Below are 12,121 nucleotides of genomic sequence, written 5' to 3'. Positions count from 1 at the left end.
AAATACAATCTACTTGAAGGGGAACAGAGCTCACTGGAGAGATGGTGAATTCCAGGGCTGGTGCACAGAAAGTACAAGAGCCTGAAATATATTATTGTGCCAGAAAATAAGGAAGTAATCAAAAGAGATAAAAACATGCCAAACACAGAAGTTAAGCTTTAAGAACTAAAACAATGGGACAATTTGAGCATCAATATAATGAGTTATAAAAATGCACAACTTGAGTCTAGTCATGAGGAAACACCAAACATAAATTGAGGGACGTGGTATAAAACAAGTGCCCTGTAATCTTAAAAAAAAAGTTAAGCTCATAAAGATCAAGGAAGGACTGAGAAAGAGTACGGATTGAATGAGACCAACTAAATGCAGTGTATTATTCTGGATTGAAGTCTTCTGCTATGGAGGACATTACTAGGACAACCGCAAAACTTAAATGGGTTTGGGGAAGTAGGGGGTGGGGGCAATTGGGAGCTTTTTGTGCTGTTCCCACAACTTTTCTGTAAGTCTGAAAATTGTGTAAGGATGAAAAAATTGTTAAGGCTTTTTGCAAAAATGCAAACATGGTATAAAATTTATAACACCAAAATTTAAGATACAAAAATATTTTACAATTAAAATAATAATAAATTAGTGAAAAGATTTCTCTCTCCGTAATTTCCTTAGAAGTGGAGATAATATAAAAATTAGCTTAAATGATGTCAAACAAGCAGAAGCAGGCCTTGACAAAAAAGAAATCTTAAAATGAAACCAAAAAAAAACCCACAAAATGCCCCCACCAAAAAAGACTAAAATGCTAAAAAGTTGCAAAAAAAAAAAAAAAATCAACTCCAGGGTTCATAAAATCACCCCAAAAAAAAAAAAAAAAAGAATTCTAACCTCAAGCTGTTCTAAGGCATAGCCCTGCCAGCCCCATTCATTCTCATCCAATTTTTAACCAATTTTGAGATAATTTACCACATGTTCTTCTAATCTGCTATTGTTGGCAAATAAAACCCAGTTGGCTTCTATGATTTACAGACAATTTTGGACTTTGTTATAGAGATGGAAGCTGTCAATAACAAAACTCAGGCTCCATATCAAATATCCTTTGAGCCTTAAGGTGGCAATTCAACAAGCAGTAACCAATCCTGGCAGACACATGCTTGAAGTGTGGAAGGCCATGGACAGAAAGCCCATCTACAGCTAGTTCAAGTGTAGGATAGAGGTGCCCAACATTTTCATCACAGAAAGCCTAATAGTTAAAACATTGGAGAAAAAGGGTGAGGCTGTTTGGGGCGAGGGTTTGAGGCCAGCTTCCCCAGGCACCCTGAAGACCACCTCATGGTCTGGAGAGGAATACTATCTACAAACATCTATAACTCATTCTGAGCCAGGTGAGAAGGGAGGATCAATAAGAATGGAAAATAAGTTTTGAGTGAGACATGAGGCAGAAGTCTGGGATGAAGATTTTCGAATCTGTGCTCCCAGAAGACAAGTTATGCTGCACCTGTTGAAGGATCCATTACTATTCAAACGGTCTCTGCGATAGTATATCAAGCTCAATGGCAGAGACCGTGTTTCCATTCACTTTGGAATCCACAGCACCACACATGAAGCGAATCTGTCATCGCTGACGTTTCTTTGGTTCTCCTCGCCTCCCCTCCACAGTGCAGACCCTGCTTGTGGGGCCACTTTCCATGTCAACTATATCATGATAGGGAAGGCCTTTTATAACCGACTTGTCACCATCAGTGTCCCTGTGGTTCCCCAACCATTAGAGCACAGTGCTGCATCTCTTGCCTACCAAGTCCAAGCCTTCTCCTGCCTCCTTGTCTCTGCTCCTCCCATCCCCAAACTATCCACACACAGTTCTGGAAACTAGTCTGTCACCCAACAGGTCCAACTGCTATATCCCTCCCTCCAAGGTTCCATCTACTCTCTTCCAGCTGTTGTTAAGATCCTTTTTCGAATTGCCCCAACTCTGATCCCAGAGCGCAGGGATTCCCAGATGCATTCATTTGACTTTTCTGTTCTGGTTGATTCATCACTATGCCAGGTGCTTTTGACAGCGCTTAGTGCTGAATTTAGTTATCTTACTAAAGAGAAAGACATCGCATAGGAACAGCAAAGAATAATTTTAGACACTGCATACATGCCAAACGAGCACACCAGGCACACGATGTGCTCCTCCCTTTGATAATGAATATATGGGGGTGATACCACCCCTCTGGAAAGAACCCACGAGGGTCACAAGCAAAGCAAACTGAAGCTAAGAACTCAAGAGGCCAAGAATGCCAAATAGAGGGGGGAAAAGCATCATAATTTAACACACGATGGACCTGGTTGCAATTTAAAACAGGGGTGGCAAACTTTTTCTGTAAAGGGCTAGATAATAATTATTTAGGTTTTGCTGGCCATAGTCTTTGTTGCAACTATTCAACAGCAAACCTCTTTAGCACAAAGGTAGCTGCTTATAGACAATATGTAAATAAATGAGCATGCCTGAGTTTCAATAAAACTACTTATGGACACTGGAATTTGAATCAATTTTCACATATCATAAAATCCTTTTTGTAAAAACAACAAAAACAAAACCAAAAAACATTAAAAATGTAAAGGCCATTCTTAGCTCATGGCTCATACAACAGACGGTGAGCCAGATTTGGCTCATGGGGCTGCAGTTTGCCAGCCCCTGGCTTAGAACAAAGTGGAACAAAATGGACACTGGGATGTCAATTGGAAGGACACATTGTACCTGAGACGCACAGCTAGGGAACTCACCAGAACACAGACATGGTCAGGAACTCCCCGAAACTGCTTACTTTTGGTTGAATATTTTGTAGCTATCTTAGGCTGGCTGATACAAGAAAAGAAGTATGGAAAAGGGGGAACTCACTGAAATCTCTAAAAGCTCTCATGAACTTTCATTACATTCTATCAAGTATCCCATCCCTGTGTTGATGTTTTGGCTGAGAACACAAACAGGAGACCCAATAAAATCGACCTAGTGCCTGGCCTCCTACACACTATATTCACCAATTACTGAAGAAAACAGAAGGATCAGTGATAGAGGCACCGGCAACTTCCAATCTAAGATTCCATGTGGTAAAATCATTTAAAAAATGAGAAATGCCATGTTGGATATATTGAAAATAATTTATAATTAATTCTCTGGAATCCTAGCCATATAGTACAGGAAAAAATTGTATGGTGGAACACTTCAGTATTTTTAAACAATGTAGAGACATATTTGACTAGGGGATGGCAATAAGAATTGAACAAATATAAACCTAAGCTTCCTCATTTTCCACAGAGCAACTCAACAATAAATATATTTCAAGAAATAGATGACAGAATACCTCAAATGCAAAATTCCAAAGTCATGTAGTCACTTAGATTAACCAAAACTGTCTGTAAATTAAAAGATAACAGCAAAAGGTCACAAAAAGTCTATTTCTTTCATAGCGTCATGGGTGATTCTTTAAGCAGATAAACAAAGTACTGTAAAGAATGGTCAAAACTTGGCTTGAACTGTCTTCTGGTAATTATTAATCCCACTATTTGTAGTTTTGTTGTCCAAGGACAAAAGCTCCATGTGATCGATCACCTTCTGCTGTCACTTTCCAGAGAAAAGAGAGGCTGCTGCTGGTTGTTTTTTCCCTTTTCCAGCGTTCACTATGCTCTAAGCAATTAAGTGGCAGATAAAATATCGTTAAAATAAAGTATCCCATTTTCTCACCAGAACTGCCACCCCTCTTCCCAACTCACTGTTCTGCCTTGAAAGATGAACATATTTAGAAATCCTCATTTTATTGAGACATTTCTGCATAATCCATTATAAAACATACAGGTAATACAAAGTCCAAAGGTCCTGTTGTGTTTATGGAATAAACACATGAAGATTAAACTACATGATAACACCATGGGGAGAAATCATGGTTTCATTTATTTTCATGAGATAGTCATGAGTGCATGACGTAAAAGCTTAAAAGTCGTCACCAAACTGTGCTAAGTATTATTAAGAGATTATGCAGGAAGAAATCTGTGCAAAGTCATCTTCTTAACTCAGTATCAGATAGTAGAAAAAAACATTTCTTTAAACAGTTTCTTTTATATTCAGGAAAACAGATTTGAAAAACTGAACAAGTAGACACCTGCTCCCTCTTTATGATCAAATAACAATGACAATGAAGGAGATTCCAAAGAAAAAAGCTGAGATGAAAAAAATCCAAATAAAAGCCAACACTGCTATTAAGATTTTTCTTTTAATATGCCATGAGATATCTTGATTGTATATTTTCCAAAGTACTTTTCCAGCCGCATCTCCCAACCCTTCCAAAAGATTTCTCCAGTCTGTCCAATGCAATAAAGGATGCTAGATTATAGTTCTGTCCACCTTCTCTTTTCGAAAGCAAATAATCCTAAATGACTTTAATGGTCATACATTCTTACCTAATAAGGAAAAACATTTACAAATATCAGAAACCCAGTTTTGAGACATTTGCATTAATTTTGAACTGAATCAGCATTTTGTGGGTTTTAAAAAAGGCAGCAGTTGGAATTCACGACTTGCTGACAAACACATTTCTGCTGAGGGAAGGGGAAGACAGGGATGGTGAATGCTGCATTTCTCCATTGGCCCCAAAGTGCTAATTCCACAACGGGATACATCAAAAGCAAACATGCAACTGTGGTTTTAAAACTTTTTACTGCAATATAACAATGAAGTAAACAGTAATTAGACACCTACCAATTTTCCCCCCAAAACAAACCAAAAAAATGTAAACAGGAAAATAACTCTGCCTATACTTGTACAGCTTCTCAAATCATGTTAGAAGGGTCTCACATTCAATGATCAAGAAATTTAAAATAGCAGTAATTATTTTCATTTTAAGAAAAGATTCCCCCTCTCCCCCCTCAACCCCAAGTATTTATCATGAAAGAATGGGCTTTCTTACACATTAACTCTATACTTATTTGAAGCAGCAACAATAACCATCAATAATTTGGCATTTCTGTTTACAGTTGCTCCAATTTTTTTTTTTTCCAATTTCACAAAGCCATTATCCAGTGTTGCCATAAAATAGGGACTGTAGATTCTAGGTAGCAAAGATTCTTTCTGAAACCACTGTTAAGTCAAAGAAATATAAAGCAGGGCATTACACTAAATTTCTGGATCTAGTACACTAAAAAAGAGTGAAACCTAGGAAAAGTTACCTACTGTTTTATAGAGGAAATAAAGACCTGCAAAAGCTGACTTTTGGTTGTATAATATTTTACACGCTGTGTGGATCTGCGGCATCTGCTAATTGAAGCAGACATGCACGGTATTTATCCCTGCCCTGTATCCTAGACCCCCCTCCCCACCCCCAAGAATCTACTACCTTATACCAAGTATTGTGGATATGAGCCCAAGTCATCCCAGACAATCCAGTGAACAAAGTTAGTGTAATGCACTGGTGTGAAGTGTGAGATAAAAAAAAGTCCCTTTCAATCTTCATCAAAGTTTTGCTGTAGAAGAAAATTGGCAGCCAAGTTCTCATTCTTCTCACAAGCAAAATATGCTTGTATCACAAGTCCTTCAGGAAATCCTAATGCCTTTAACTGGAAGAAAAGAAAGAAAACATATTATGGAGTCTAGCATAGCACTACTGACAGATCATCACTTGAACACATACTATAAAGGACACAAAAAAGCTTGAGAATTTTACATGAATTCACCCCTATCTGAATGTGGAGTCACTGTCCAATGCAAGGGGCTAGATAGAACCCAGGCCCTTTCCTGTAACCACCTACAAATTCTTTGTTCCTAGTTAAAGCTATTAGGCTAACAGATACTTTGATAACACTCATTGGCATTAACACTAAAAATTAGCTTCTGTGGTGGTTTAAAAATGAATGACCTTACAGAAATCTGTAAATCCAATGGCTTTCAGTACATACGTGGTGAAGCTATGGATGAGAGCAACCAGAGGCTGCTAATTATTTGTAAAGAGAGCCACATCTTTCATTAGGGTCAGATATTACTCTCAACCTCCTGGCCTTATGAAACACTTCATACTACAAAAATGGGTGGTCAATTATTAGTAATATTACATGATATATTTTTGAAATCAAGACATATGGTGTTCGATTTTTACTTGCTTAATTTTTATAGCATTTAAATGGTGATATGACCTATTTAATTTTTGTCTTCCTAGTCTATTAAAAATCACTTGTAACTCAGTAATTGCTGCTTTTAAAAGCCTTTAAACACTCAGGTCAACTGTCTAATTCCCTAGGTACCACACATTTGTCAGCCAAATGTTATTTATGAACCCCCTTTCTCAACTGTCTCAATCATCTTGCATTAGACTATATCAAGAAATGACTTTTAAAAGCTGGGCAAAAGTCCCGATTCAGCATGATTATATTCATCCATGAAAGGAGAAGAAACTCAAAAATGATTTTGTTACCTAGGTCTTGTCCAGATTAAAGCTGGGCTAGCTGAAGTAAAAGGTAGATAGGGCACGATCCAACTATATTGCTTCTACAAGACACACACTTTAGATTCAAAGACACAAATATGCTGAAAGTAAAAGGATGGAAAAAGATATATACCATGCAAACAGTTACAAAAAGAGAGCTGAAGTGGCTATATTAATATCAGACAAAACAGACTTTAAGATTAAAAATTGTTACTAAAACAAAGGACATTTTATGATGATAAAACAATCAGAAAGACTTCATTATAAACATAGAGAACAACAGAGCCCCCAAATACATGAAACAAAAACTGACAGACTTGAAGGGAGAAATAACCAATTCAACAATAGTTGGAGACTTTAATATCCCCATGTTCTATAATGCATACGAGAAGGCAGAAGACTGACAAGGATATAGAAAACTTGAAAAATACTATAAACCAACCAGACCTAACAGACATTTAGAGAACACTTAACAACAGCAAATTATACATCCTTCTCAAGTATACACAGAACATTCTCCATAAAGACCATGTTAAGCCATAAAACAAGCCCCAATAAATTTAAAAGGATTAAAATTATACAAATTATGTTATCTGACCACGATGGAATGAACTTAGAAATCAATAACAGAAGGAAATTTGGAAAATTCCTAAATGTGGAAACTGATACAATCCTAAGTAACCTACAGATCAAAGAAAAAAATGACAAAAGAAAATAGAAAATAGTTTGAGATGAATGAAAATAAAACCACAACACACTAAAACTTATGGGATGCTGCTGTAGCAGTGCTTGGAGGAAACCTTCTAGCTGTAAATATCTACAGGCATACCTCAGAGATACTGCAGGTTCGGTTACAGACCACTGCTATAAAGCGAATATCGCAATGAAGCGGGTCACACGAATTTTTGGTTTCCCAATGCATATGAAAGTTACGTTTACACTATACTGTAGTCTATTAAGTGTGCAGCAGCATCATGTCTAAAAAAAACAACGTACATACTGTAATTAAAAAATGCTCCATTGCCAAAAGATGCTAACCATCATCTGACAGCACAGGGTTGCCACAAACCTTCAATTTATAAAAAATGCAATTAACTGCAAAATGCAACAAAGCAAAGCGCAATAAAAAGAGGTATGCCTATGTATTAAGACAGATATAAAATCAATAATCTAAGCTTCAACCTTAAGAAACCAGGGAAAAAAAGAGGAAACTAAATCCAAGGCAAGCAGAAGGAGATAAAATAGAGACTAGAAAAAACAGAGAATCAACAAAACCAAAAATTCTCACTTTTTTTCTTTAAATCAACAACATTGACAAACCTTTACCTAAACTGACACGGAAAAAGAAAGAAATCTGAGGATTCAAATGACTAAAATCAAAAATAAATGTTGGAACATTACCACTTTTTATAGAAATAAAAACTACTATCAGGGAATACTGAGAACAACTAAGTTGTTGTATGCCAACAAACTAGATAACATATATGAAATAGACAAATTCCTAGAAAGACAAAAACCACCCCAACTGACTCAAGAAAAAAAGGAAAAATCTGAATAGTCCTATGACAAGCAAAGAGATTGAATTAGTAGTCACAAAACTTCCCCAAAAGCCAGGCCCAGATAACTTCACTGGTGAATTCTACCAGCCGTTTAAAGAAAACTTAACACCAATTCTTCATAAAATCTTCCAAACAACAGAAGAGGAGGGAACTCATTCTGTAAGGCCAGTATTACTCTGATACCAAAACCAGACAAAGACATCACAAGAAAACTACAGACCAATATTCCTTATGAATATAGATGCAGAAATTCTCAACAAAATACTAGCAGACCAATTCCAGCAACACCCCAGGAATGCAAGGTTAGGCCAACATACAAAAAATCTATCAGCGTAATAAGGCATATTAACAGAAAAAGGGACACAACCACACAACCATCTCAATCAGCACACAATTTGACAAAATCCCACACCCTTTGTGATAAAAACATCCAACACACTAGGAATAGAACTTCAACCTGATAAAAGGAATCTAATGAAACGCACAGCTAACATCAAACTTAATGGTGAAAGACTAAATGTTTTATTTTCCTCTAAGATCTGGAACAAGATAAAGATGTTGGCTCTCGCCACTGCTATTCAACTATACAGAGGCGGCTCTAGATAGGACAATTAAGCAAATAAATATAAATATATATATATAAATAATATGTAAATATTAATAATAAAGGACATCCAGATTGAAAAAGAAGTAAAACTATGTCTACCTGCAAATGATATCTTACATATAGAAATCCTTAGGAACACACACACAAATTATCAGAATAAATGAGTTCAGGAAGGTTGCAAGATACACAAAATTAAATTGTATTTCTATATAACTAGCAATGAACAATCCAAAAATGAAATTAAGAAAAACAATTCTCTTTATAACAGTGTCATAAAGAATAAAAATACTTAGAAATAAATTTAGCAAAAGAAGTACAAACTGAAGACTAAAGAAATTTCTGAAAGAAATTATGGAAATTCAAAATGGAAAGACATCCCATTCTGTGTTCATGGCTTGGTAAAGACTTAATATTGCCAACACGGCAATACTCCCCAAATTGATCTACAGAAAAAAACACAGTATCTATCAAAATTCTAGCCAGTTTTCTTTTTGCAGAAATTGGACAAGCTAATCCTAAAATTGATATGAAATTGCAAGGGAACCACAAGAGCCGAAACAATCTTGGGAAAGAAGAACAAATATGGAGCTCTCACACTTCCAGATTTCAAAACTTACAAAGCCAGAGTAATCAAGACAACGAAGGATTGGCATAAGGATAAACATATAGATCAGAACGGAACTGAAAGCCCAGAAATAAACCCTCACATTTATGGTCAACATATTTTCAACAAGGATGCCAAGACAATTTAATGGGGAAAGAGCAGTATTTTCAATAAATGGTGCTGGGGCAACTGGATATACACAGGCAAAAGAAATGAAGCTAGGCTCCTACACCTCACACCATAAACAAAAAGTAACTCGAAATGGATTATAGACATTTTACATTACATAAATGTAATAAGAGCTATAAAACTCTTTGGAGAAAGTACAGGCTTAAATCTTCTGACCCTGGGTTAGGCAATGTTCTCTTCTATGACACCAAAAGCACAAGCAACAAAAGAAAAAATTTCTCCAACACAGAAATCAAGATTTGATAACTGTAACCTCATAAAAAAGTTGCTCTAGAACAAGTGAGGCAATTGTCTATTGTCACTTCTATTTATTTGAGGGGGAAAAAATAACACTGCAATATATAAAGTATCTTTTAAGAAATACATAGTTACAAACCTGAACACTTGATATGTTTGTCATAAACAAAGACTAATTATAGTTCCAATGATATTCTAAGTATTAAGTTAAAATGCACTTTCTCTGATTTCCATCTCAAAACACTTTGTAAGATAAGACAGGGCAAGTACTATGATTCCCTATTTACAAATGTTAACAATGGGGCCCAGAGAAAAATGAATGACTAGTCACAGTATCATAAAAACTAGGTTACTGCAGTGCCACAACCTGTATGGGCAGACATGATAAGGATGAAAAGAGAATCAGGATACCAGGTTTTGATGTTTACTATACATGTATTTTATGAAAATATTCATATACATATCTATTTACATTTTAGAGACAACAGTGAAATAAAATTTGAAATATAAATTAAAAATGGATAATCTTGAATTGGGCATATACTTTAAGATCATTTTTTCTTATTGAATTCTAAAACATCAATGAAAATTTTAGTTTCTTGATATATTGATAACTATTTCATGCTAGACTGGTATTCAGTGCTAGTCCCTTGGCTTCACAAAGAACACAATGGAGAGCAGGGCTGAGAAGAGACTGTCTCCACTGCAGTCCCTAGGTTACTAGTGCTCTATTTGGCTCTGTCCAGTAAGAGCTCTCTACCGTGATGGAAATACTCTATATCTGGGCTATCCAGTGCAGGAGCCACTAACCCCCTGTGACTACTGAGCATCTGAAATGTGGCTAGTGTGACTAGGAACTGAATTTTTAAGTTTTACTGAAACTCACCCTTTCTATAGCTTCTTTTTCCTGAGGCGTTACTTGAATGTAGTTCATATGACCACTTCCAGCTTCTGCAATTCCTCCACTGCCACCTCCACCACCTCCTCCTTGACCACCAGCTTCTTGAACTGGTTCATTTAACATCTGAATAAAATGCTCCTGATGTTGGCTAATTTGCTGCAGTGATTTGAAGGACAGAGGAAAAACAAGACATTCAGGAAAATAAGAATTCTAATACAAATAAGAGAGAAAGCTATAACTTTGCAACTGCATTATTTTAGAATGATTCTGGATTATTCAGTCTTTGGAAGGATGTGATTTCTTGTACATTAAAGAAACTTCGTATTTCTGAGGTAAACAGTGAAGAATTAAAAGAATCCAAATTCTCTTTCATAAACACTCCCACCCTCCCATCATTGTTAAAAAACTGCTTGATGGCTATAAGAAAAAATAGAAGTTATATATATGTGTATATATATACTTTCTCCTCCACACTAGTAGGCAGCAGAATGCTGTAACAGGGGTCCGTGATCCCCGGGCCATGGACTGGTACTGGTCTGTGGCCTGTTAGGAACTGGGCTGCACAGCAGGAGGTGAGCGGTGGGCGGGCAAGCGAGCCAAGCTTTAACTGTATTTATAGCCACTCCCCATTGCCCCTATTACTGCCTGTCAGATCAGCAGAGGCATTAGATTCTCATAGGAGCGCAAACCCTACTGTGAACTGCTCATGCGAGGGATCTAGGCTGCATGCTCCTTATGAGCATCTAATGCCTGATGATCTGAGGTGGAGCTGAGGCAGTGATGCTAGTGCTGGGGAGCGGCTGCAAACACAGATTATCATTAGCAGAGAGGTTTGACTGCACAGAGACCATAATAAATCAATTGTTTGTAGACTCATATCAAAACCCTATCAGTGAGTGGCAAGTGAAAACAAGCTCAGGGCTCCCACTGATTCTGCATTATGATGAGCTGTATAATTATTTCATTATATATTACAATGTAATAATAAGAGAAATAAAGTGCACAATAAATGTAATGTGCTTGAATCATCCCGAAACCATCATCCCCCCACCCTGGTCTGTGGAAAAATTGTCTTCCACGAAACCGGTCCCTGGTGTCAAAAAGGTTGGGGACCGCTGCTATACAAAACTCAAATATTTCATGACCTGAGCATTAAAATAAGCCCACAGGTATGTTTTCTATGAGGCAGTGCATCACTAGTAATAAGCTTGGGAAAGAGAGACCTAGAGAGTTAAACATTTCTTTTTGCTAGAGTTTCTTTGGGTTGGTTGGTTTATCTATCTATCTATCTATCTATCTATCTATCTATCTATCTATCTATCTATTTATGGCTGTGTTGGGTCTTCGTTTCTGTGCGAGGGCTTTCTCTAGTTGCGGCAAGTGGGGGTCACTCTTCATCGCAGTGCGCGGGCCGCTCATTATCGCGGCCTCTCTTGTTGCAGAGCACAGGCTCCAGACGCGCAGGCTCAGTAATTGTGGCTCACGGGCTTAGCTGCTCCGCGGCATGTGGGATCTTCCCAGACCAGGGCTCGAACCCGTGTCCCCTGCATTGGCAGGCAGATTCTCAACCACTGTGCC

The 12,121-nt window shown here is 37.2% G+C and overlaps 1 protein-coding gene across 1 annotated transcript in view; it reads right to left on the bottom strand.

Annotated features, from left to right (window-relative positions):
• Positions 1-3,887: 3,887 nt before the first annotated feature.
• The window catches only part of RAD23B (RAD23 homolog B, nucleotide excision repair protein), a 45,258-nt gene continuing 37,024 nt past the window's right edge, over positions 3,888-12,121 (bottom strand). The window contains exons 9-10 of the mRNA XM_057548799.1: positions 10,529-10,699; positions 3,888-5,583 (exon numbers count right to left, since the gene is read on the bottom strand). Of these exons, the coding sequence (XP_057404782.1) occupies positions 5,470-5,583; positions 10,529-10,699 (285 nt within the window). The 3' untranslated portion in view covers positions 3,888-5,469. The remainder of the gene's footprint in view (positions 5,584-10,528; positions 10,700-12,121) is intronic.

The sequence above is a fragment of the Balaenoptera acutorostrata genome, chromosome 6 (genome assembly GCF_949987535.1).
Source record: "Balaenoptera acutorostrata chromosome 6, mBalAcu1.1, whole genome shotgun sequence".
Taxonomy (NCBI): domain Eukaryota; kingdom Metazoa; phylum Chordata; class Mammalia; order Artiodactyla; family Balaenopteridae; genus Balaenoptera; species Balaenoptera acutorostrata.
The sequence above is the reverse complement of the archived record's forward strand: the minus strand, read 5'-3'. Positions and strand labels throughout refer to the sequence as shown.